This window comes from Limanda limanda, chromosome 7, assembly GCF_963576545.1.
Source record: "Limanda limanda chromosome 7, fLimLim1.1, whole genome shotgun sequence".
NCBI lineage: Eukaryota > Metazoa > Chordata > Actinopteri > Pleuronectiformes > Pleuronectidae > Limanda > Limanda limanda.
This window is the reverse complement of record NC_083642.1, coordinates 17,485,780-17,511,768: the sequence shown is the minus strand read 5'-3', so window position 1 is coordinate 17,511,768 and position 25,989 is coordinate 17,485,780. Positions and strand designations below refer to the sequence as shown.

Below are 25,989 nucleotides of genomic sequence, written 5' to 3'. Positions count from 1 at the left end.
CTTTTTTGTAGAAAAATATATGAACCCATTTATCATATAAACACCTAATTCACACAAAGACTAACGGAATATATACACGATGAGACCGGCTCAATGACAGTAGTGGTAGAATTATAGATGACTGCTGACTTATATAATTATATATAAGTATATAAGTTTAGTAAATGTAACCGTAGTAATGGTAAGATTCATAATCATTGAGAACACTTATATTAAAATTGTATTTTTGTAATTTCATGCGTAATATTGTAGTTGCGGCTCCATGTCTCTTTGTCAATCGAAGTTAATTGGTTCCTAACGGCCATTGCAGGACAGCACTGAGTCTCACATGGTGGAGAACGTCAGTGAAGGAGGCCTGGTTATCCCGCGGCTAACGGGGCTCACCTTCTTAATTAAATTTATTTTATTTAAACATCGTGTTTTAATGGCGTGTTATCAAACTTTGATTGTGTGGCGAAAAATCGATCTTTGAGTTAGTTTGTATCTCCATCTTGTTGTGATGACCCTCAATTTGAATCTTGATCTGATGTAAGCCCTGGGACAAGTACCTCAAAGTAAAAATATGGAATATGGCCAAAATGGCCACTAAATGCAAAATTTAGTGGCCGGCGCAGATCGCTTGAATTGAATTGAATTGAATTAATTTGGCCCCAGTTATGACAGGCACTGACAGACAGGGAAATTTATTGAAATTGTGAGGATTATTATTATCATAATATATAATAATGTATTCTTACCAACATGTAAGGGAACATGTTCACATTGACTGATCTTCACAAAAATCTATACACATGTGTACCATGACCAGACAAACAAATAAAGTCTATAGGTGCAATTTGAAAAACGCAACAGGAAGACCGCTTTTTTGCATTTAGTGGCCAATTTGGCCATATTCCACATTTTTACTTTGCGGTACTTGTACCAGGGCTTACATTAGATCTACTTCAAATTGAGATGAGTGTCATCACAACAAGATGGAGATACAAACACAATGTTCAACCCTCATCGAACCGCTTACATGTAGAACCGGAAAAGGCCAGCAGATGGCGACACAGGGCGAGACATAGAACACTAACTGGGGAGATAAAAATAGAAAATAAGACCAGAAATAATTTCTATAGATCAAAGCAAAACAGCACAACACAAGATGAAACGGGGGAAAGTTTTGCCCTGATGAATGTTTTATTATAGTTTCTGGATGTACTGGTATTGCAAATTCAATTATTTTTAATGAAATCATTTTAATTATTTAGATCAAATTGTGTGTCGTGTATATTGTATATCTGTATTCAATTTAAATACAATTTCAAAGAATACAATTCATCACCTCTGTCAGACTCATTCCCAAGGTTTTTTCTATCAATAAAAAACAACATAAAGATGCAAATAAGTTCAATTATAGCAGAAAATTATAATTTTGAAAGAATATTAATAACAGCACCGAAATAAAGTCTAGAAAATTATCCACCACCAGATTGATCATGAATAATCAGGCAGAGTGTGTTCACAAACATTGACATCCTTTTTACATAATCTCTGAAAAGTGTCCACAAGCCTAAAAAAAAACGTTGAAATATGTTACCAATGTGTTCTATTTTTGTTTTGCATTCAGTCAAGAATTTAGTTTTTCTATCACTAATTTACTTTTTACCAACCCAAGATCATAGTTTCAGTACAAGTCAAAATCAAAATAAGTATTTCTATTTGGGCTGGAAAAAGAAGTTTCAACAGTAATGTACTAGTTATGTTACGTTTTCTCGAGGCTTGTGAAAGGAGAACTCAGGCAGCAGCTAATGTCTTATGCAGAAGGTTTTAATGTAGACTTGATGCATCAAGGAGACCAGAAGGTGCAACAACATACAAATGCTAACACAATAACATGAGCAACTGTCACCCCCAATTCTGAAGATGTTTTCCCAGCATCCCCATATATCTCCATCTACTTGCATCACCCATTCTAACAGCACATTCATGAAAGGCTAGAATTGCTGTCGATCTCTATGTTACATGTAGGTGTTTGCATTCTATTCGATAGTTAAGTCTAAAGCATGCATTCCTAAATCACATTTTGTCCTTACATCTTGCCACTGGTGAAATACACAAAAGAGTTAAAGTCGGTGAGAGTTGAAGTTGAGGCCTTTCTGTCTGGGCGCATCTGAGTTAGATATGAAAGTCCCTCAGCGTTGACTCTACAATGCACTGTTGGTTGGTCCTTTATCTATAACCTGACCTTGGGTACTGCTTAGATAGAGAAGGGAGTATCTGTGGTATTTAGACAGACACTATTCTCCTGTACAGATATGATGTGTAATATACAGTATACAGAATATAAAGTAGCCTATACAGTCATTTGTGAGGATGGTCAAACATTCCACATTATCATGACGGATAAAACAATACACCATCCCCACACCAGTCCCATGTGTCAAGCTGCTGGAAGAAGTGGGGCTGCTGTCACATCCAACATCATCACGAGCCCTGAGGTGTGCAGATCATCAGGATGAAACTCAACAGGCACAAGGACCCAGCATCCTGTGACTGTGCTGCTCAGCATACAGGTTGTGTACTGGCTTTAAGTGCACACAGACACACACACACACACAGGAGTTCATTCTTGGGTCCACCAAGGTAACAACATGGGGAAACACTGGCCTGCAGTTTTTACATTGATTTTAGCTCTTGGTGCATATGTGCACTTTGACACCGCTTTTGCTGAAGAGGCTGAATGCAAAACAACAGGTATGTTTGTGTCTGACTCAACTCAATATGTTTGAACTTTTAACGTGTTTTTAATTTGTAACCCTGACAGTGTATGATCAAAAGTCAATGTTTGTTGTTGGACGACCAGGCAGCTTCATTACTGTTTCCACTGTTGATTTTGTTCTCCTTCTCTGATCTTTCCCTGAGCAGCTGACTGCTCACAGTCTGTTGTCCCATCACACAAGGGCATGTGTGTGTGTGATGGAGACCGTTATGCAGACCACAAAAGTTGTGTGTTTGACTTTGGAGCCATTTGTGTTCCTCAGTATGAGCCACACTGTTTAAACCCCATTCTCCGCACTTAAAACCTTCTCAGTGACTGAACTGTCATGGCAATCAAAGCTTGGAGAGTCCACAGCAGAAGGTTCCTCCAAATCAAAAGCTATGATGTCCCAGACTCTCTCTATAAGTCTCACTCTCTCTTCGTATATTTCACTTCTCTTCCCCTCCAGCAAAGCCAGGAATGTGTCCGCAGAGGAAATGGGGCGCAGGGCTTTGTGCTGAGTTCTGCTCCAGTGACAGTGACTGCCCCAACAATGAGAAATGCTGCTCCAATGGATGTGGACATGAGTGCACCGCACCATTCACAGGTTAGATATGAACAAAGTGACAGGAAAACCCAGGAAATGCAGCTTCCTGTGGGGTTTGTGTGATCACATGAATGTGTTGACACTCATGAATACCTGAACACATTGACTGAGTGTGTGTTTCTGTCTTTTGTCCTGTCAGTGAAGCGTGGCCGCTGCGCTCGGCCCCAGGGAACCCCCATGTGTGCTGAGTACTGCTATCATGATGGTCAGTGTCCGGGGGAGCAGAAGTGCTGCAGGACAACCTGCGGTCACGCCTGCAGCGAGCCCTGCTGAGAGGACGGCCACGGACTCAGCTGCATGTGGGCACTTGTCTGGTTTCTTTCACGCAGCCACACAGAAAATTTGCAGAATGTTTCAAACTTCATTTCACTGATATTACTTCTTGGTCAAATATCTGGGCACCACGTTGCACAAAGTTTCATTCTCTGGGATGGGAAAGTAAAGAGTTTCTCTGCACCCGTACTTGAAGTAAACACAAATATCAGAAAGATTTTAACACTTTCTTTATTAAGTGATGAAATCTACACTTGGAAAATCAAAGACTATAAAATAATGTATTGTTTATTACTGTCTTATAGAGAAAAAGGGTTCACTTTCATTTCCTTTCCTGTACTACAAAGTGATTAGTGTGTATTTTGTGCCTTAATCAGTTTACAACTTCTTAATCATCATGTCAATAATATTTTTGTGGATTTCTGTACGATTGGTAGTACTGTATATTCTAAACCTTCTGAATGGATGAAAAATGTACTGCAGTTATTTTGTATTTCCTCGTGGAGTAATGGGATGTTGTCTATTTCCTTGTATCTCAAAAAATAAACATGTTTTCAGCATTCATCACCTTGCCTGTCACAGGTCTCGTGTTTCACGCGTCTGTTTTATGTGCATATTTTAGGCCAGAGCTGATGATGAAATATGCCAAGGACAACAAGCTCTTACTGGCCAAGAACTTCTGGTGCCCAGTTCACACTGCTGCACCCGAATCTCTGCAGCTGAAATAGATTAGTGTATTGTATATACAGCCAAATTTCCCTTTACATTGTATAAAAGTGGGACTAAAGAAGTGTACTTGTCTGAAATCATATGTGCTAAATAAGGTGAAGGAGGTGTCAGAGAATCGTGAGGAGCGACTCTTCACTGAGGGTTTATTCTGCCTGAAAAACACCAGTGTGAAGGCTAAGCCAGTGGAGCTGCGTTCCCTGCCTGACTTATCCCGACTTGTTTGGAGAGAAAACATAGTTTGCAGCAGACCAGATATGAACACCACTTATGTGGAATGCTGCTTATTTCCTTTGTTTTTGTTCCATGCCGTTGCCAAACGTGCTGGGGTGAGAAGCGCTGACCGGCCAAATACAGAGACGACAGTGTTGCTTCTCTCCGGGTCTGCCAGAAGTGGGGCTGAGTTTGTTAACACAAACCCACTCAGTGGGAAGTAATATGGCTCCGGTGCAGTTTGAATCATTAATGTACCTTCTCGAAAATTATGTTTGTCAATTTATTAAAAGGGGATACATGTTTCAGTGTTGCCACACACACACAAACAGTGCAGCTTAAAAGATTCACATTCAATGCACTTCTTCTCTGTAAGGAACAAAACAGACTTTCAGACAGACATAACTTGCATGTCAAGCATTACTTGCTTGTCTGCTGTAAGGTACAATTAAACTGCATTTAATGGTTACAAACTTAAGGCAGTTGATTTGAATGACCTGCAGACATTGTCATTCAACATTCTGGCATGCTTTAAAGAATGAGTGCAAATTAAATCTTTTAATAAGAGGGTGTTTCCTACTTGCAAATAAATAATGTGGTTGCTCATCGACAACTTTTCAGTTGTGTTATATTCTGTAGTATTACAAAACTTGTGTCAAGTAAAATGAACACAACAGGAACTGGAAGTGAGGATATACGTGTCCCATTGTTCCATTGTAATGCTATGTTTAGTTTGCTTGGCAGTGGAAACTGCACACCTAGAATTTTCGTCTTTTGATCTCCTGTCATACCTGAGCTTTGTCAAGATGTAACGTTCTGACTTGATCATTGTATTTTCTTTCCTTACAGAAAGCTGGGAATCCACAGGTCAGGATGGCAGTACGAGACCAAAGGGGATCGTCCTTTTTTCTATCTCTACTCAGAGATATAAGTAGTGCAGTCTCATCATTGTAGAAACATCTTTTTATCAGTTTCGACACAGAAACAAAAAGCCGAAGTGACACTTTGGAGATATATTAAGATGTAGTGGAGTCATGGTTTCTGACATTCATAAAAACACAAACAATCAAAACAGATGCAGTTACCACTGCTGCATAATCCACAGCTTTGGTTCCTTCTCCTTCTCAAACAATAACAAAACTCCACAGTTTTTGTCGTTAGCCGACAGGAAATGATCCTGAATATGTTCATGTTCAAAACTGTTATTCATCCTCTTCCATTCCAAAACAAAAACCTTGAAGTTGACCTTCAGTCAACATTCACACCAGTGCTCGACTCAGTTTTTCCCTGAATGTCACATGTAAGCAGTGGTTTTGCACAGAGCAAAGCTTCCTTTCTGAAAGCAGAGCCAGTTGGCACCGATGTCCAGCTCAGAGAGGCGGCACGCCCCGCATCCTGCGGATGATGTTGGCTAGCCGCATGGCCAATCCTGGGCTGGGCTCTTCTATCTGAAAGCTCCGGGTCAGTAGATTGTAGAGGGAGCCGTAACCCACAGCCACCACAGTGCAGGTCAGGCAGATGACATTATAGGGCATGCTGAAGTCTGGGGTTGGCAGGTTGACCAGCAGAGGCTCCGTGTACACACGCACAAAGTAGCTGGACTCCTCTTTACAGGGAAAACTGGAGGGAGATGGGAAAGTGAATCATTTGCATTTATAGGAACAGGAACTCAAACATAACACGGATAAGAAGCGCCACAAGACATTTTCCTCAGAAAAGAAACAAACTGATACTTACAAGCTGCTGAAAAGGGGGCGTTCCTGAGAGGTGTTTGTATCCATGGCGACAATACTTGGTACAAGAGAGCTGATTACTGAAGACCTACATGTTCAAGAGAGACCGGTTTGCAATTATGAAGGTGTGAGAAAAATCAAAGCTCTTATTATGCTCAAAATCATAGAGTGACACGAATGACAACATGTGCATGTATTTCAGAAACTCACCCGACGTAGAAGCCGTGGTTGGGATCGGGGGTGTACTCAGTCCATTTGAGCAGAGCCCTCTCAAACTGCACGGTGACCTCGGTGACCGAGTTGGGAGGAAGCTGGACAAGCATCTCCAGCAGGTGGGGCCTCAAACGGTCCTTTGATGGCTGGTAGTGGATGTAGCCTGGCACAGGAAGAGAAAGGTGGTAACCAGAGAACTGATTCACTATTGTGGTGTTTATCCACAATACATGTAGGTGCATGCACTGTACATGTGACTATTATGTGACAATGATTTAAAAGAAAAATGACTGGTGTTTGAGAAAAAAAATTAATATCTCCGCAGTTAAAAATGATTTACCAACACACACCTGACAGCTTTGTAACTCATGTTCTCCCCCTTGTGGTGAAAAGAAACAATTGCAAGGAACTACATGTAACAATGTTTTCTGAAGGGAAAGGGAACGACACAACCTGTCAGACGTGTGCAAGTCACACAATCACAAACTGGGTTTGCCACCAGTTAAAAACAAGTTACTAAAGAGTAACTTAAGGTCAAAGCAATGCAAACTAGAACAGCAGTCTTTAGAGTACATTCCTCCACCAAGGTCCAACACTCTTAAATTCGATAAACGCCTATTTTTCATCAAGAACAAACAATTATTCCCCGCATTGTTGTATTTAATTGTTAAAGAATTTTTGAAAAATGAAAAGAAAATACTGCACCAAAATTCCATGGGTTCTTCCCTGATCTATACGAAATCCTTCCACTAAGTTTTGAGGAAATCTGGTGAGTTGTTTTATGTCATCTTTCTATCAAACAAACGGATAGGGGTAACCCTTGAGCTTGATTGTGTTTGGGATGTTTGATAAGACATTTCTCATGATGATAGTTTTATCAACATTTGGGGGAAACTTGTTCTTTGCATATAATTCTGCTGTGCATGGACGGAACAGGTAACATCTTGAGGCACATAATCATCTGAAATGTTACGTTATGTAGTTTCGTGAATATACTTCGTTTAAGGTGTATTTGATTTTTATAAACTTTCTTTGATTGACTCACTGGGCTTGTTGTCCTTTCCCTTGCTGGTGACAGTGAGCGTGTGGATGTAGAGACGGAGATACCAGGGAACTGAGTCCAGCAGCAGCACAGGGAAAGATCTGTACGGGTGATAGTTGTACATCAGGGTGTGAATCTCTCCTGTCTGCAGCCCGTAGCCAGCCACATAGCGCTCGCCGTGGAGAAGAGGACGCAGCATGTCACCTAATGAGGAGAGCACGTGACAAGGGGGAGATTTAACAGACCAACATGTGGGAAACATCACAGCAGAGACAGGAAATATGATAATAAAATGCTGCTGATGTTTAAATTTAGAGGTGGAGCTGGAGATTATGATGCAAAACAGGTAAAGAACCGGACTCCAAGTGAACCAGAAAAAATCATCTTAACTTAAAAGGTTTGACACCAAAGTTTGACAAATTAACATGACCTCTATATAAACCACTTCACTGGAAACAAACAGGTGAAATGTCACCATCCGCAGTCCTCACTCACCTTCACTGGATTTCCAGCGGATCAGCAGGTTGAGGGAGCGCACGGTGCCAAAAGTGATTTGTTGGGTCAGATCGTACACGGAGAAGGTCCGTCGGTCCCCCAGCACCACAGCCTGGCTCAGCAGGGGCGTGGCCGGGCTCAGCTCAAACTGCTCCCCCTGCAAAATGACATCATGTTGGTCTCAAAGCAAAATGTTGGCAGATAATCTGTTAAAAGATTATCAGATATAAAAAATATTGAAATTATAATCAGTTGGATGTATTACAAATATTCTTGAATATTTCCTCATTGATTAAGCTTTGACAGATGAAAAAATCTGATTTTGCTTTCTGTAGAGTTTATATTAAGGAAAATAATCAATTAAGAGGGAAGTGTATATCGGGGAAATCAGACCTGTGGGTTGTCTGTGACATCGATATAGATTTTACTGGAGGAGGCCAGTGGACAAGCTTCTGTCAGGGTCCTAGAGAACATCTTGAACAGAGACCACTCTGAAGGAGCAAACAACTTGAATTAACTAACACCAGGACGATTTTAATCAAACTCTTTAGTCCTACTGATGTAGGAGACACAACACAGCTCGGCTTCCTCACCTCGTTTGCCCTGTCCAGACGTGTGCAGGTCAAAGACCACGTTCAGCGTCTGTCGGAGCTCCCAGGACGTGGGAGACACGGGTCGGATGTGCACTGCCTGGGAATGAAAACTGCTGTGGAAGAGTTTCTCTGACTTCAACAGGACAGCGAGACCGGCCTGCGAACATGGCAACGTAATGAAAGAGAAGAGGAAAGTGAGCCAGCTGACGTGACATTCAAGCTCCTGTGTCATCTATAGATGCACACGCTGACATCTACAGTTATGCCCTCATATATACAGTATATAATACACACTCACCTTGGAGCCACATGGCAAGAGTTTCTTCCATGGTGTCAGATTCTCTGTGCAAACAATCTCTCGTGGGAGGGTGGCATAACGGAGGAAGCGATGGTCTATCACTTCTAGTTCAACCCAAAAAACAAAACACTCAGTTTCTACTAATACAATGTATCATGGGCAGTATCTATAGCACCTGCATTTTACACTTTAAAAGGGCTGATGACCCTCATAAGCTCTTATACAGGTTCATCAATAGAGAGATTAGTCCAATGAGATCCAGAGATTGAAGGAGTCTCAATGTACCGTTGACGATTCCCAGTGGTTTGAAGGAAGCACTGGGCTGGACAGTGTTGGTGGAGTCAATGAAGTTGAGTGAAGCACAGAAAATCCCTGACAAAACATTCGTCAGCTCCTTCCATGTTCCATCCACACTGAAAGGAGCAGAACAAAACCGTATGAAGATGTTCAAAAGACAAAACACACACACCACATAGTTAAGAAGATTGTAGCAAAGAAAGAGTGAGGAAAATGAAATTATGACATTTTTTATTCTGTAATATGTCAGAAATGTGTATGTGTATATGTGTGTATGTGTGTATGTGTGTTCAATGTGTAATTTAAGGTAAACGGCTGCAAAGCCTTGACAGCTTCTTCATGTCCTTGTAAATGAAATTTCAAGTAATCATTTTATCCCATTTTTTATTCCTTTCACGTATTCATCATTAATCAACAGTTTTACTGCATCCTCCATTGAGGTTCTTGTAGTTTATGTTTTCAATGTTAACTTGTTTGTATGATATTTTAATATATCTCTATTTTTTCTCATTTTCACTAACTGCTGGAAAACACTTCACATAAAGAGAAAAATAAACTAATGTTTTCCAGTGCAAACATTGTGATGATTTCCACTCAACACATGCTGTAATGGGTTCTCAATCAGATTAATAGTTGCACAAGAAAAATGTGTCTCTAAAGAAGAGCAAGTTGAAAAAAGAGATTGATTTAGCAGCCAGGGCCACCCTTCTCTTTGTTCATTACTTGTTTACCACCCTAAATGTCTGCTACCGGACATAGTGATGCTACCGGACGTAGTGATGCTACCAGACGTAGTGATGCTACTCGCGTACTTCCTGCCTGCTCTTGGGCGAGAGCTTGTGTGCAGTTCGTGCGAACGTGGCTCGAGAGGAGGAGATCAGAGGACATTTAGGCTAAGAACATGGTTTAAATGACGCCGTTTTGAGTCGAATTTGAAGGAGTCACCATTTACTTCAATTGTATTGGATGTGGCTGTACGCTGTTTACCCCTGAGTCTCCCAAAGTGTTTTGTGGACTCAAACAGTTCACCCACATCTCCATCGGCATAGTGGTGAGTAGATAATAAAGTGAATTGTCATTTTTCTGTGAACTATCCCTTTAAGTCTAACACCAAAACATTTCCCCAGCAGCTGAAGGGTTGAACTCACTCTGTGACAGAGTCCTGGAACCACACCCAGAGTTCGGCTCCAGGAGGAGAAGGCAGATATGGCTGTCCCCACTGCATGGTCCTCCAGTAGCCCTGTGTGAAGGAGATGTGCAGCTCTCGCACTGAAAACTTAGAGATGACCTGGCCCAGAGACTTGGGGAACAACCGGTAGTGGGAGACTGAGGAATATAAATAACATGACAGTTTGTGGTTAGAAAAATCATTGTCCTGTGACTTGTTTGATGTGTACATGAATGAACAATGGAAACACTTGGAGTGTGTATAATTTATGAGCTGTTGATCTCTCGTAATACAAATTGTAAAAAAATTCCTAGAGCTCTTCAACAAAGGTTTAAAGGTCAAACTGTGTCATTCTGAAGAAGACACTACTAGTGATGGCGACATGAAGCTTCATGAAACATTGAAGCTTTCCATCCAATTGGTTCACTCATGGGCCGAAGCTTCATAGTACGCCATCAAGTGGACAATACATGTAAAGCAGGCAGTGATTCTAATGACACCATGGCTTTGGTGTGTGAAGCTTTGAATTGAATAAATGAATGAATGATGTTTGTGATGCCAATACATACATTATGAACTTATTAATATGGTGTCTGTCTTTATGATACAATGGCGGGGTCAAAAGGGAAAGTGGGTCCATTGCGTTTCGCTGCCCCTTATATTTCAATTCGAGAGGCTTTGAATGTCAACACAGACTTCATCAACACAAGCCTCGACCGCGCTTCACAAAACACTTCCTGGATTACTTGACACACCATTAGGCATTACCACAACCTGGCAACCCACACACTGATCTGAATAATTACTGGTGTATAAACGATCTGTTGAGCTTCAGTAAATGATGTGATCGTCACTGATGACGCCAGTGATCGCAGCTAATAAACCTCGTGTTGATAAATGACTCAAATTAAGCAGCGGGTGTAAGAATGCCTGTTAGCAGTTAGCTTGCCTTTGTTTTCCCTGGTGAAGTCAGTTTCCCACAGGGTGCGGAACTGGAAGCTGGCATAGATGTCTCCGGAGTGCAGCGGTCTGATCACCAGCTCCTCCTGGAAGTCGTCTTTGGGCCGGGGCCCGGCGGAGGGGGCCGCGGGCTCAACGGCAGGAGCCTCCTGCTCCTCGGCTGCAGATTCATCCGGAGTCGCCTCTTTCACCTCGGTCGCTTCCCCCCGCTGCCTCTCCTCCTGCGCCGCGGGCTGCCCGGCTGTCTGTCCCGCTGTCTCGGTCACTATGTGCGGACCGTCCGCAGCGGGGGGACCGTGACCCCCCGGTGGTGTCGTCTCTTGACTCCGTGCGACGGTGAACACCGACAAAACACAGAGAAACACCAGCAGAGCCGAGGAGATGCACCTGTGAACCGCCATCTTTCTCTTGCGGCGGAGCAGCACTTCCGTGTTTGTGCGTCACACGGCGGATCAGCCAATGGGCTGCTTCCATATGTCCAGTGGCTTTGACATGAACCTGCTTTGTTTTAGGAGAAATGATTTTTGATTTTATATCAGTGATGAAAATAACACTGAAGCATTGCATCCTATATGTAATGCTTTTAAAATAATTGTATTTAAAAAAATAGACATAGAAATATATAGGACCCAGTGATTTTAATGCACAGCTTGATTTTTGGATTTTGCCTTTTCATTTACATTTGTTATTTTACATAATTTTAATGTATTTGACATATGACATTAGGAGGTGATGTGCAACATGTGTGCACTCATAAATATCTGCAATTAACCCATTAGTCATACATTTCATAAATGCTGGATGAATTTATTGTTATTGCCTCGACACCATCCGGCGATTTTATGACGCGATTGAACCCACGTTATTATAGTAGATTTGAAATAGATGAAATTTAAATAAACGATCACTGTTACACACACAACGCATCAAAATTCAATGGTACATTAAATGCATCAGTGTGTGCAGCATGTTAGGAGCTGTGTTGAATATTTGGTCGTGTTGCTGGACGGGGACGAGCATCACAGGGGGCACATCACCCCTCCCACATCATCCAGACACACACACACATACACACGCACGCACGCACACACACACACACACACACACACACACACACACACACACACACACATACACACACACACGGGATTTCTGCTCAGCCATGGCTCCCTGGTAGATGCTCAGAGCGGCTGTTGTCAGAGCAAATTAAACCTGCACCAGCTCGTTGCTTTTCCTCCTCCTGACCTTGCCCGCCTCCGCGTTGAGGGGGGGTTTTCAATATTTTATCCGGGATTCCTCCGCTGTCTGTCTCCCCATGGCTACATCGGATGGACTAGACGGCTGTCTGCAGCGAGGCAAATCTCAAAGTGACCCGAACCTCCTCACCGAACCGGACCTCGACCTGGCACACGGCACAGGTAGGACGCGTCATGGTCTCGATTGCCTTTATTTGTGCCATAAACCTGTTTTCATAAGGTGCCGTCTATTATTTGGCGATGCAGCGGTTTCCATCCCCTCGCGTCTCCCCCCCACTGGGATATCACAGCACCGTGGGATAACCAGCGAGGACGCTCCCGACCCTGCACGTAGAGACCCGAGACCGCATCTGAATAGTGGAGGTGCAAATTGAAAAATTAATGGACCATAAAGCAGCGTCTGTGAATATAGACGCGTGGCCCCCCCTCCACATTCGTGCGTTGTGTGCCGTGCACGCCTGTAGCCCGATGCATGGGGTTGTTATGGCTGCCAGTGTTTGGGAACCAGCGTGCGGGGCCGTTTAATGTGATAATAAAAAACTATAGTGCCACACTTGCACAGTATCTGTTGATCGGTGCGTCCTGCTGCGTGCTCGGCTCCTCACACACTGGGTGCATGTGTGCATCACGGTGCCAGTGGGAGAGCGTTTGTTGTGTTTGATGCGAGCCACCATTACTCCTCCGTTATTCTGCAGACACATGGGCTTCGACTCTGGGCTGCACTTGTGAAAGAGAAAGCACATGCACATCTCAGTGCATAGACTGATCTCTGGGTGTATTGACTGCTCTGATACCCTCATCCACCCCTCACCACACACACACACACACACACACCCACACACACACACACATACACACACACACACACAAACACACACACACACACACACACACACACACTCACACACTCATACTGATCACTGTGATGTGATCAATGACCCCGGCCTCCCACGTGATGAAGACTATATAGGTGGAAGCACACCAGCCTCAGCAGCACATCCATGCCACTCACACACAGCCAAGCCTTTGACCAATCCGGTGGATCGATCCTGCAGGTGTGCTTCCTAACCTGCTGCCTGTGTTTATTATCTCCCTCTGCTCTGTTAGCTCTCCCTTTGCATTGTGGAATAATGAATTGATCTTTCATTAATGAGAGGAGAGCGCCAGGGAGCAGTCATGTTCTGCACCTCACCAACCGGCAACACACGTCATGTGGCCTTCGTTGTATTGGTTGTGATTTCCTCTCTCCCACAAGCTTACTGTTCCTTCAGTGCGAATGCATGGCTTGATTTGTCCTTTTTTTTTTTTTACGTAAGTGTGGTTATTTATGGTCATATTGTGTGGGCCTGGAAAGAGTCATTGCTTACTCCCACACATAGTGTGTTTTACATACATGGAGAATGCTCGAGTGAATGATTCAGAAAAAAAAGTGTCATTCACCTTTCAACTGCTCCCTAATGAATCCTGCGTTTTTTTTTCTTCTTCTAATCTCTAAAATCGCACCTGTCCTGCTCCCACAGCAGATATTTTAATGGACCCCTGCTGAATTCAGTCCTCTCCTGTGTGGACGATTTAATTCACACATGGGTGGATGTGTTAATGTCACACAGGGTCTTTGACACACCTGAATAAACAACGCAGCAGCTCGGCAGATCAGCGTCACGAGAGCTAAAGCAACCAGGGCTCCAGTGGCCATCAGCCTTTAACACTGGAGAAGTACACACAACCTTGCTACTACTATGTGAATATAACTGTGCAAATGACGGACACAGTAAACACACTTGTCACTGCATGGACAATGTCAGTGTCTGGTGACCCAAAGTACACAACACCACCCACCCCCTCTCTCTGTGTGTGGATCATCACTGCGCTAGCGTCTGGGACACCAGCCTTTGCCAAAGTAATCCTTTGGCAAGGGCCGTCTTTTTCCTCCATCACAGAGGCCCTTGCAGCTGCAGAGGCTGACACTGTATTCATGCACTCGCTCCACACTGGGGAGGAGACTCAATGGAGACGGCAGATACAGCTGACCATCACAGAGAAGCAGAGCAATGTTTTGACTCTTCTTCCTGAATGATGGTGCAGTGATAATCAGGAGCCACAGGACAAGGGGACTGTAAAAGTCTCAATCCATTTGTCCTAACAATCCCCTTTTTAGTAAATGCAAAGAAAAAAACATTTCAAAGTGTTCCTGCTCATTGTTTTCTCCTACTGATGCTGTAACTTTTCACCCTTGTGGAAAAGAATGGAGACCTCCTGCTCCAGCTTTTGATTTACAGGGGTATATTAAAGTTGTTTAGGAGCAGACATCTAGAAACAGGTGCAGGAGAATCAAAAACTTGTTTAGTCAGTTTGTCAAGACGGGCCCTTTTGGATTCTCCCGCTAATAAAATGTCACTTTCACTCAAACTTCCTCTCAGTCATCGCAGACTGTCGACCGAGGTAATGGTGTGGAGAGGACACCTTGAAGCTTAGCGGACAGGAAGCAGGTCCTAGCAGGGCTGTCCCTGTGGCTTCTCTCCATAAATACATCCTTCTGTCCTGCAGAGCGATGGACACAGCCAGAGAAACAGAGCTGTATCAAATGCATATTCGGACAAGTCGAGCGGGAGTATCAGTTTAAGTCACTGTAAATATGGGGCAGATGAAATGTAATATTATGGTTTTATTTTATTAGGAAATATTGCACATGTACAACAGGTCAATAGTGAATTTTGTTATACAAACAATGTCATCAGGGACAATATCATCTGAGTTCTGTCTCTCAGTAGATGCAAAAAATAGATAAATTAATCTGGCCTTAATTTCAGATTCTGAGATTCATAATAGTGAATATTATCGGTGTCAATACTTAACCTGATGAAGTTGGTTTTAAAATAAATGTTTAATGTTGTAGTCTGTGGTGCGATTTTTAGGCCTCACAGGTTCATGGTTCAAATCCCAGTTTACATCTCTGGGTGGAGTATACTGGCTCTGCAGTACACAGTGGACATGTCCAGGGTGTACCCACCTATCGGCCACTGTCAGGTTGGGTCGGCTCCAGTTGCCCCCACGACCCTTACATGACAGGCAGTATAGATTATGGATAGATAGTCTATAAAATTTCACAAGTAAAAAGTGCACATTTCACTTTCCCAGAGTTATAGAGGACGTCTTTAGATTTAAACTAAAACTAAAACATGGTAAAAGAAAAGCATAATTTTCTCCTTGTGGGAATAAGCAGAAGTTTGTCCTGCTGAATAACAAACTGAGAAAACTAATAAAAAGTCAAAGTGATCAATAAACTTTTGTTCATCAACTATTGGAATATTGAACAAAGTATTTCACAATTACTGTTGCTGTTTCTGTGAATGTCTTCTCCTCCTCCTGCAGTAATTCCTGAGGAAAATAATTTTCTCCTTTTTGGGAATCAGATCAATGAAAAGCTTTGTCCCTGGAGCTCACAGGGATCAGTCACCTTGCACATGGCGACTTAAACCCGTGAACAGTTGGACCCACTTTGTCCAGTTACAGAACAGCGTCTCACCACCAGTTACTTCTGATCAGTGGCTCTTTAAGGTCTCATCCTCCTCTGCTGGTCCCACTGATAGCTAGATAATCCTCTCAGATGAGACATCAGAAGGATCTCTGAGGATTGCAGGTATAAGTAAAGCCCCCACCCCACCCCCCCGCTCCCCTTGTCTTACCAAACCCTTGTGAAAGCTGATATGGGGCCGTGACGATGACTCACCCCAAACCGGAGGAGCGTCTTGTGCATAACACTTCGCTCGTATGGGAAATTCTGAGTCAGCCGCTCTTATATAATGTGCTCCCCATTTAACATGGCTTTGTTTAAAATGATGGCGTAAAAATGTACACAAACGGGTTTTAACGCCACAGGAACTCCTTATGTAAGCTCCATGGATTTAAAAGAAATCAGTTTTAACATCTGAATGAGCAACTCTGGCATTCAACAGTGACAAAGATGCAGATATGTACAGAGCAGACCTACATTTATACAAATGACACTGAACCTTCTTGTCCAGTCCCCAACTCTGTCTTTAAGAGATTTGGTGTGGCTCTCTACTTTACCAGCCTTTTAGATTGATTTTCATCTTCTTCTTTAGTTCGGAGACAGGATCTGAACTTGTTGCATTCCTCCAGGGATGTGGTGGGTGAATAAAACAGCGGGAGAACAACGCAGTGAGAAGTTGTTTTTTCGTTCTGTAAACATGAGCGGAAGTGAGAATCAGACACCAGAAAATAACTCCTCTCCTACACTTGAGTCTGTAAATATCTCAGAATGACACCATGCTGCGTGTGTGTGTCCATGTCGTCACTATGACGAAGCAGGAACCCACCTCAACACATTCTAATCAAGTATTAAGTGATTTTCTAAAATACAGTTAAGTTACAATAATGCCTGGATTTACTGTTGTCGCTACAGGAATTGTGCATGGTATTCAGGACAGATACTGATGTTAATATTTAAAATGTCTCCGTTATACACGGGCTTTAGCACTGTTGTAATGTTAAGTGAATTCCCCCTCATTGAAAATGAACTAATTAGTTGATCAGTGGATTAATCAGAAATGAATTGGGTACTTTTTTTGCGGACGGATAAATTGTCAGTGTTTGAGAAATAGTTGCAACTTTTTGATTATTGGAATTTGCTTCATTACTCTTTTGTATCACTGCAAACTGTTGATGTTCTGATATTGATAACAGTATTGGAAATGCCTCAGATCCGGCTAAAAATGCTGGACCAGGCAACAAAGAGTGTGGGAATCTATGTTTCGATTTTGTCTTTTAAGTTTATTCGTTTCACCAAGAGAAAACTGCAACTTCTTTTCCTGGAAATCACTTCTTATTTGCCGCTTCAAAATATCAGTCACGCTGCTCTGCCACAGACGAGTACTGTCTTTAGAGCAGCAAAGAAGAAGTGATATCTGGTAGTTTAGTGTCAGTCAGAGCTGTGTGAAATGTCAGCAATTTGATCATATTTCATGCTGGAAAGTCCCACAAGGAGATTCTAGCAGCTCTAGTGTTGCCAATAACACCATGAGCAATCTCATGAAGAATTTGAAGAACCATTGCATGAAAGAGCTCAAGGACTTTACTAAGGTGAAGGGAAAATGATTTGTGTTCTTTTTTAGTTATAACTGTCAAACTCTATGATAAAAGCAGATATACAGCATTGATTCTTTGTATGTATTTGTTTTTCAAAGGGTTTGACCTGCGCCGGGTAATACAAAAACGATAGCAATCCTCACTTATTCGGGGCTAGTAGGATACAGCTGTTAAAATATGTGATGTAAGTTGTTATTTTTGTTTAATGGACTGTTATCGGATCAGTAATTTGTATCTGCATTGTCCAGGTATCGTATATGGAAGGAAAAAATGTTATCGGAACCTCTCAATTGTAAACTGAGCTCAGGACTGTTGGATTGACAAAACAACACATAATGAAAACATCACCTTTGATTCTACGATGGGCATTTATCAATATTTCATGACCTTGTGCAGACAAAACAATCTGTTTTCCAGGAAAATAAGAACAGCAGAGTATTTAATTTTGAATACAATTATTTGGCACTGTGAAATCTCCATCTCCTGCTTTTGGCTTCTTTTTGTTTTTGATTCAGTTTTTGCTGTCATCGCGGAGAACAGAGTAAAACGCAAGAATGCATCAAGCCACACGCACACAGACAAGATTACAGTTTCATTGTGATAGACAGTGCAGATATACAGGAGCTTGATTCGCTCTTTGGAGGAGCCACCTGCACTGGCATCAAACCTAGCCTAATTAGGTCCTTACTTCCTGTTTTCAGTAAGCGTAGCTGTATCCTCGCCAGTCACGACCTATTCGTCATGGTCAACCCTAAGGGACTGTGAGTCAGTCAAGGCCACCTGTTAGTTTACATGTAGTGGCCACTGGGGAGATATTCATTCCTCTTCCATGATGGACAGAGGTGCCCACAGAGGCCAAGAAGGATGATCAGCCATGGAGAGTCAGAGATAAACCTCCCTGTCGCCTCTGCTCAGCATCGTGGAATCTCTCTATTTATATTGTTGTTTATTATTAATTGATGTAGTCGAGACTGTGGGAAGCAAATCTTCCAACAGGAGTCACACTGCGTTCGTGATGCATATCTGCCAGAACGTTGTCGCAAGCAATGACTCATTCAGTAATTTATACTTACAGCGCTAACTGTATTTGGTAAGAGTGGGCGATGAGAAGAAAGATGCTCAATAAGACATACATACATCTGAATGAATGAGATGAAAACCTGGTAGACGCTTCCACACAGTTTGGATTGTGTCAGTGCTACTCGGGGTAGATACAAATATCAACTATACTGTCCAGCTCTGCTCCACAATGAATTTAGTTTGTGTGTTGATAACGGGATGTAATAACAGCTGAACACCACTGAGCCATTAGCTAATAGGAGTTTCACTTTAAATCAAATGAGGCCACAAAAGAAACCGTCTTGTAAAAACACACTAATGTCTGTCCCTTAACACAACCGGATGATGTTGTGTCACACTGTGGCTCCACGGCCATTGAGTAGCGAGCGGGGATAAGCTGCATCCAGACGCCTCGTTGAGCTCTGCTCTCTGCGGACGCTTCCCCTCTCCTCCAGCCGCCCATGAAAATGGAGCACAAAAATGACGACAACAACAAAAGCCCGACATCATGCCTGCTCCCTGTGGATGCCGGAGCAGATTAGGAGTTTTGACAGTGTTGGAGCCATTTGTTGCTGCAGCTGTGGTTTGCATGCGTGCACCTGTGTGCTTTTTTTGGCGTGTGCATTCATGCGCACATGAATCTGCCGGAGAACTGGCAGGTCTGTGCAGATGTGTGCAATTTCTAAAAAAAAAATGAAATAAGGGAAAAAATCACAGCCGGAATGTGCTCGAAGCTGACTGTCAGGCAGCCGAACAGACAGCTCACAGAGAAGGAAGACCCGAGCAGCCCCGCACACCTGTCAGAGACCCCGGCATAAAGGCAGCATGTAATGGAGCTATTTACCCTCCAAAGGCTGAGGTTAAATGGAGATCAGGAAGTTGCATGCCTGATGGTGTGAAGGGTAAAGAGCTGAGAGAGGTAACTCCTCTGGGCATCGTGTCTGGGAAGCAGTGGAGACACATTTTAGAGGAAAGGAGAAGAAAAGAAGCTGGAGAGAAAAGGTCAGGAGGAGACTGAGTCAGTGAGGCAGAGAGGAGACGGGAGAGAGGAAAACAGAGCACGGAGAGAGAGAGAGAGAGAGACGAGGGGGCAGCGGCCTGTGTTGAAAGATAGCCAAGAAGTTGTCCTAATTGCTAACTGGCTACGTTGAGATGATGGATGGTCTATAGGAGGCCATTAACAAAGAGGCAGGGGCTGTGTGGTCCTGATACGGAAAGTCTCTGCATCAGATCCAGTATCTGGCCACAGATCCTCTAGATTTTAAAGTGACAGTTAAATCAACAATACTGAATTCCTCTTTTTACCTTTTTGTTCTCCTTGGTCAGGTTTTGTTTCACCCTTATTTCTACACTCTCATTCTTGTATCATATGATTGTTTTGTGCACATGATGATAATTCTGTGTGGATTTGATGTTACATGCAACTCAGTCATCCTTAATATGAAAATACTGATTTCAGACATGGCTGTATGACACAAAACAAAACGTATCTGATGAGCGGAACCCAACTAATTTAGCTTTGTGGAGGACAATGGTGATAGTGATATTTTCACCATTAAATATATAGTATTCCTAAGATCCTGTTATCAAACACTACGAAATGTAGTAGAGGTTAAATATTTTACAGTTTTAACTATGAACATTTTCAGAATCGTCTTCATTGGGCACGTATGTGTACGCATACAAGGAATTTGACTCTGGGTTTACATTGATCTTAGTATACTTACATTCTATACGGTACAATATCGTGTGAAAAGAAAGTAGAATTTGCAGAATATTGGAAACATATTGGACCAACACTATAAAATTAAACACCGTGAGAGTATGTCAACAAGTCAGCTGGTTCTTTGTGTTGTCAACAGTACAAGTTGAAATAAATAATAAATACCGTTTATATATACAGACATAATTAACCATAAATACAAAAAATACAATCAAATATATATAGAACTTAAATAAATAATATAGAAAATGTTATATTGTACTATACATTTTTTATGTAAAAAATATAGATGCACATTAATGTCTGGGATGTTAAAAAAATGTGGTTTTCCGATCTTTGAAAGGCTCATATTAGCTGAGTTGTTTCGCTCAATTGATAAATTGACCAGGCTCCATAAGTCAAGAAACCATTCATCATTCATGTTCCCTCCTCTCCAGGGTCAATAAGTTTGTATGAACCACACCGCCCACACTGCCTCCCTCTCCTCGTCCCACACTCACATAGATATATTGTATCTTCACCTGTTTGTAGCTGCAGTGTCCCTCTATCCTCTCAAACCTGCCTGATTCAATAAGGGATAGATGAAAAGGACACAGGGGATTCCCAGGACTTGGAAACTAGGGAGACAAGGAAGGTTAAGGACGGAGTGAGAAATAGAGAGGAGAGAAAACTGAGGCAGGTAAAGCTCAGGGAGCTAAGTTAGGGGAGGAGAGACGTTACAGCAGGCTGACAGGAAGTGGTTTGAGGGAGGCCGTCCATGGAGTGACTGTTTGATAGGCACTTACACCACAGTGTTATCGAGCATCTCCGTCAGGGCCTCTCAGGAGATGGTAAATGAAATGCATAGCCAGATCAGATAACTGCGCTTGAAGGAATACAATTATAAATGGGAAATAAATCGAAGCTTTTTATTTTGTTGAGGGAGCTGTGTGTGAGCTACAAAGAGAATAGAGTCAAATCTACAAGAGCCGAGTCCAGTGATATTTAAAACCTATTGGCACTGACGTGCGTTTGTACAACACTTGGAACAACTTGAACGTAAAATGATCCTATTAACTATTTATTGTCCATTTTGAGTCGTGTGAGTTAAGAGTTTCACTTCTCATCTCCAAAATCTTCCGTCCAAATCATTTGAATATTCATTTTGCTGTCACACAGAAAATTAAGCAGCAGCAGTCGGTTACAACTTATTACAAAAGGATCATCACAATCTCACAATCTCCGCTACCGACTGTTGAAATTTTATTAAATGCTCTTTGACTTACTGTAATTTATTATTCAACTGATAGAAATTCACTTTATAATTGTGATTTGATGATCGATTCATAATTTTTGTCATTAATCAGGGGAAAATGCCAAATAGTTTCTGGTTCAAGCTTCTCTAGTGTGAAGTTCTGCTTCTTTTCTCTACCCATCGTTATTGCAGATTTAATAATGGTGGGATTTGAATAATGGTTTAAGCAATTTGACGACATCACCGTATTTATGATGCATTTTTCTGACCTGTATAAACTAAACAACTATTTGATTAATTGAGAGAATAGACAGCAGATTAATTATAATGAAAAGAGTCATTAATTGCAAGTCTTCCACGCTGCCAGGATAATTGCAGACACATTCTTCTGTTTTTGTGGGAACTCTTCTAAATAGTTTTACAGTAAGAATTTGACCATGCTATAAAAAAAATGGTGCAAAGGAAATGTATTGTATTTGAGTGGGAATAGGGAGTGGGTTTGGACTTGAGTCTTTGTTGGGGAATAGCAGAGTGAGTCTCAGCACCATGGACAGCACCAGCCTTTGCATTGCAGAGCTGTGGTCTGTGTGCTGATGAGTCTGTCCGGGTTTCCTGCTGGGAAACAGGCCCAGTCATCTTTGTATGCTCCTTTTTTTTGTACTGATGACACGTCAATGATGAAAGCACATTGTGCAGATACAGGCACAAATTTCCATTTCATTTGATTATCCCATACATCTTCGTAAGCCAAAAGTCCCAATCCAATCCCTTTTAAACTGTGACTGGAACTGTGGCCAAGCCTGTGGTACAGAGTTTGAGATCGTTATTGATGAGTAAGTGGCTTCTAGCAACTCCTCCATCAACACAGAGTTGTCTGTGTGGCCCAAACCGGCCACCAGATACTGTTTTTTTTCACCGTGGAAACGTCAGCAGGACTGCAGCTTGTGTGGTCGCACAAGAGAATGTGTAGCAGTAACTAGACACTTTCCTGCAGAACCAGACACTTCTTACACCAGACTTTACTGGAGAAGTGACAAAATTTTACTCTATCCTAACCAAAACATTTATCAAAACATTTTTATTTTTATTTTCAGGCAAGATATACAGAAATTAAACTCATCTGCTGTTATGTAGTAACATCGTCATAACACACAAATGTCCTACGTATGTCTTTGTATAGGAAAATACGACCATGCATATAGCGTCTGGACTGTTCAAGTATATCCATGTATCTGTGATGAATGAGGTTGGCGGACAGTTAGTGCACTGACTCGTGTCTGCACAGTCTGGCGTCACAGAACGAGCTGCTGGCCACTGTTCATCCTGGCCCCTGCATGATCTACTTGAGGTCCAACACAGGGGATAAATGCAGCTTTTTAGACAATAAGATGCTTACAAAAATCGTCATGATATTATTTTTAACTCAATTTTTGTGCTTTGCTTGAGGAGTATCAGATTTGCACTCGACTGTGCAACACGGCAAACCTGTTCTAGTTCCACAGCTGCACACTTGAGGGAATCCGCAAGTGGGAGTGAGTAGCATCCTTGCTGTGGGAACCTGTTAGCAGATCACTGAGCTAACAGCAGTGATGTGTGCTGTTCCTCTGTGAACGTACCTCTGTCTCGACTGCTCCTTTCCTCCAGAGTGACTGGAGCCCGGTGGAACTGAGCTACCAGCTGCAGAAGCAAGTGTAGAAACTAGAACATGCACACCGACGCTCACACACATCATGGCTGGAGTGAGTATTTGTCTAATATGCTTCCTCTCTCACTCTCGTGTTACGCTCTGTTTGAATTTTTCAAGCTTTGACCCAATTCAGTGGAAATAACTGGAATAAATAACACACCGTAGCTCACCCACCTGAGTCTTTAACTAGCCTTGTTGACTGAAAACACCCACACTGCGCTGCAGATCCACGGCTAACTCACCTGTGTGTAAACCTAGAGGGGGACTGCTCACATAATTTACATTTGCTATTATCCCAAGCAATTAAAAATGAGTCAGTAGGAGCTCTGGATGAATTAATACAAACACTGACTTATTGGTTCCTGAGAAAGTCTTTTTTAACAATTTTTTTGTCAGCGCTGTCTAAAAGTGTCATTTTATAATTAGAAAAAAGCCTCTCTGTCAAGAGTCGCCTGCATTGCAAGCAGCACTTTTGAATATATGAACGTAACTGAATGTGTCAATATGAATCTCGCAGCTTGTTAGATTAATGTGATAGACAGCGGGAACAGCCTAAGGTATGAAGGCTGAACCAAGACTTCCATTACCTGATTGGAAAGGAGCCTTTTGATGGAATAAAATGAGATCTCTTATAGCAGGAACGTAGCTGAAAGCTTTACTATGGGCGGGCTGTGTTCCTGGACACAGTCGGGATCTTCCTCTTCCTCTAATGGTGATGGTTGTTGTTGGGGGAGCAGGTCGGACTGACATTTTGTTAAGGCTCGCCCTGTGATGGTGACAGGAAAAGCACTTTCAGCAGGGACATTTTGGCCCACTGGGTGGATGTGATGGCTGCAGTGGGAGCTTCACCGTTGGCCTCTTCTTTTTTTCTCAAAAGCAGAGGCAATGAAGAGGGGACAGTGTCTGTCTCTACATGTGTATATTCCCTGTGTGCTCGTGCATGTGTGTGTCTGGAGTTATCATCCATATTTTGAAAACTTTCTGTATAAGCAGTTGTACCTATTTTTAACATTACTTCTTGTTGGGCACTTTGGTGCATTGTTAAGAAAAGAGCTATATAAATAAATAATATTATTATAAATACAACGGATGTTTTTAAGTCATGAATATACATATAGGAAATGATGTTGAGAAAAACAATATTTAAGGGTCTTTAGAGAATGAAAAACAAATTATTATTCATGAACTTCAGTACAACATTATATCAACATCAGGAATATTTCTCAGACATTGAGCTTTGATGTTATTTAGGTATATGAAGAGGCTTTGTCTTTGTTTTAAAGAGGCATTGCAGTGATATAGCACTAAAGTTGTCAGATTTTTGAGAGACAGATAAAAACAAGAAGAATGGTCAGCTATGGAACTGAATATTCCCTACGATAAGATACGCTAGGCTACACCATGCTGAGATATGTTACAATACAATATGATATGCTATGATACATTACTTAGGATACGATATGATACTTACTACACAATGTCATTGATACAATACTTCAGATACGGTACAATATAATCTCCAAAACAATTTGAAACTTCACTTCAGAGTTTGTAAGGCTGTCCGTTCAAATATATCGGTTCTTAGGTGAACCCACAAAACCATGGGGACGTCTTTTTCAAAGATGAAATATATTCTGGAGCTCCCCTTTGGAGCTGAGTCGCACTAACTGATCTTGACTTTTTTACAGTCAGATCTCACAAAGATATTAAAATGCACTCTGCTAGAACAGTCACAGAGATCCTTCCTGCAATCATCGCCACTCGCTGCTACATCGATCTGTCCAGAAAGTGTAAACTCACTATGAAAGCAGTAAGGAAGCCATCCTTGGATCTGGGAGGCTGCAGCAAAGGCTTACACTTGAAGCCACCCACTAGACCTCATTCTCATCACCAACATATGGTAACAAACAAGGGCCTCAGGCACTTCCTATTGGCTGCTGGCCTCAATGACATAATTTCACTGTCTTGATGCCAGTAGCCCACACGCTGGAGTTTCACACTTCGGCGGTATTCACATAGATGATCTGGAGGCTTGACCTTTGCCGACTCATGTGGCCTTACACCATGATATCCTGTCCTCTCAGAAATCAGTTCTCAGACAAATTGCACTACACAACGTCCACGTGCGGATGAGTCACCTGTTTACCTCAGGAACACAGTTACTTGAGGACAGGACTTATTTATTAGGAGCTAATGTAGACTACTCTGTTAAATATTATGTTTTTTCCTTCATTTCTACTAAGTTAATTCAGCGTAGAATGTAAAATGGAAATTTTGTACAATAGACTAGTCTTTCCCCTGCTAATGAAGTATATTGTTGTTGGAAGAATAAATTTGTTAGAAATAGAGCACTTTATATGAGACGGCTTTCAGATATTATTCATTTCCATGTTAAGTGGATTTTGCTCTTGCTCCTGAGCTCCTGAATATTGTCATCTTGTGTACGTGTTCATTATACCGTCTACCCTGCCTTTTATAAAACCACCATAGCTGACCACTTCCATTCTTGATCTCAGCCTCTCCTTCTCATTCCCACTCTTTCTTTTGACACTGCTTCAGC

General features: G+C 42.1%; 3 protein-coding genes across 3 annotated transcripts in view; 2 read left to right on the top strand and 1 right to left on the bottom strand.

The window, feature by feature from the left end:
• Window positions 1-2,589: 2,589 nt before the first annotated feature.
• Window positions 2,590-4,190, top strand: wfdc2 (WAP four-disulfide core domain 2). Its single transcript, XM_061074754.1, has 3 exons — window positions 2,590-2,739; window positions 3,213-3,350; window positions 3,490-4,190. The coding sequence occupies exons 1-3, from the start codon at window positions 2,637-2,639 to the stop codon at window positions 3,621-3,623; spliced, it is 375 nt and encodes a 124-aa protein (XP_060930737.1). The 5' UTR covers window positions 2,590-2,636; the 3' UTR covers window positions 3,624-4,190.
• A 641-nt stretch (window positions 4,191-4,831) lies between these two features.
• Window positions 4,832-11,765, bottom strand: pigt (phosphatidylinositol glycan anchor biosynthesis, class T). Its single transcript, XM_061074477.1, has 11 exons — window positions 11,351-11,765; window positions 10,382-10,559; window positions 9,222-9,349; window positions 8,937-9,040; window positions 8,639-8,795; window positions 8,439-8,536; window positions 8,046-8,202; window positions 7,554-7,754; window positions 6,506-6,671; window positions 6,300-6,383; window positions 4,832-6,182 (listed from the first exon to the last, which is right to left on the bottom strand). Exons 1-11 carry the CDS (start codon window positions 11,760-11,762, stop codon window positions 5,933-5,935), a joined length of 1,935 nt encoding a protein of 644 aa, XP_060930460.1. The 5' UTR covers window positions 11,763-11,765; the 3' UTR covers window positions 4,832-5,932.
• Window positions 11,766-12,676: 911 nt separating this feature from the next.
• The window catches only part of phactr3a (phosphatase and actin regulator 3a), a 37,658-nt gene continuing 24,345 nt past the window's right edge, over window positions 12,677-25,989 (top strand). Inside the window, exon 1 of the mRNA XM_061074630.1 lies at window positions 12,677-12,779. Coding sequence (XP_060930613.1) covers window positions 12,677-12,779 — 103 coding nt within the window. The remainder of the gene's footprint in view (window positions 12,780-25,989) is intronic.

Coding starts and splice junctions, on each gene's coding strand:
- wfdc2 (XM_061074754.1), top strand. CDS start 2,637: ATGGGGAAACACTGGCCTGCAGTTTTTACATTGATTTTAGCTCTTGGT. Junction 2,740..3,212: donor GGCTGAATGCAAAACAACAG/GTATGTTTGTGT, acceptor CTTCCCCTCCAG/CAAAGCCAGGAATGTGTCCG. Junction 3,351..3,489: donor GTGCACCGCACCATTCACAG/GTTAGATATGAA, acceptor TTGTCCTGTCAG/TGAAGCGTGGCCGCTGCGCT.
- pigt (XM_061074477.1), bottom strand. CDS start 11,762: ATGGCGGTTCACAGGTGCATCTCCTCGGCTCTGCTGGTGTTTCTCTGT. Junction 10,560..11,350: donor CTTCACCAGGGAAAACAAAG/GCAAGCTAACTG, acceptor TATATTCCTCAG/TCTCCCACTACCGGTTGTTC. Junction 6,384..6,505: donor AACCACGGCTTCTACGTCGG/GTGAGTTTCTGA, acceptor TTGAACATGTAG/GTCTTCAGTAATCAGCTCTC.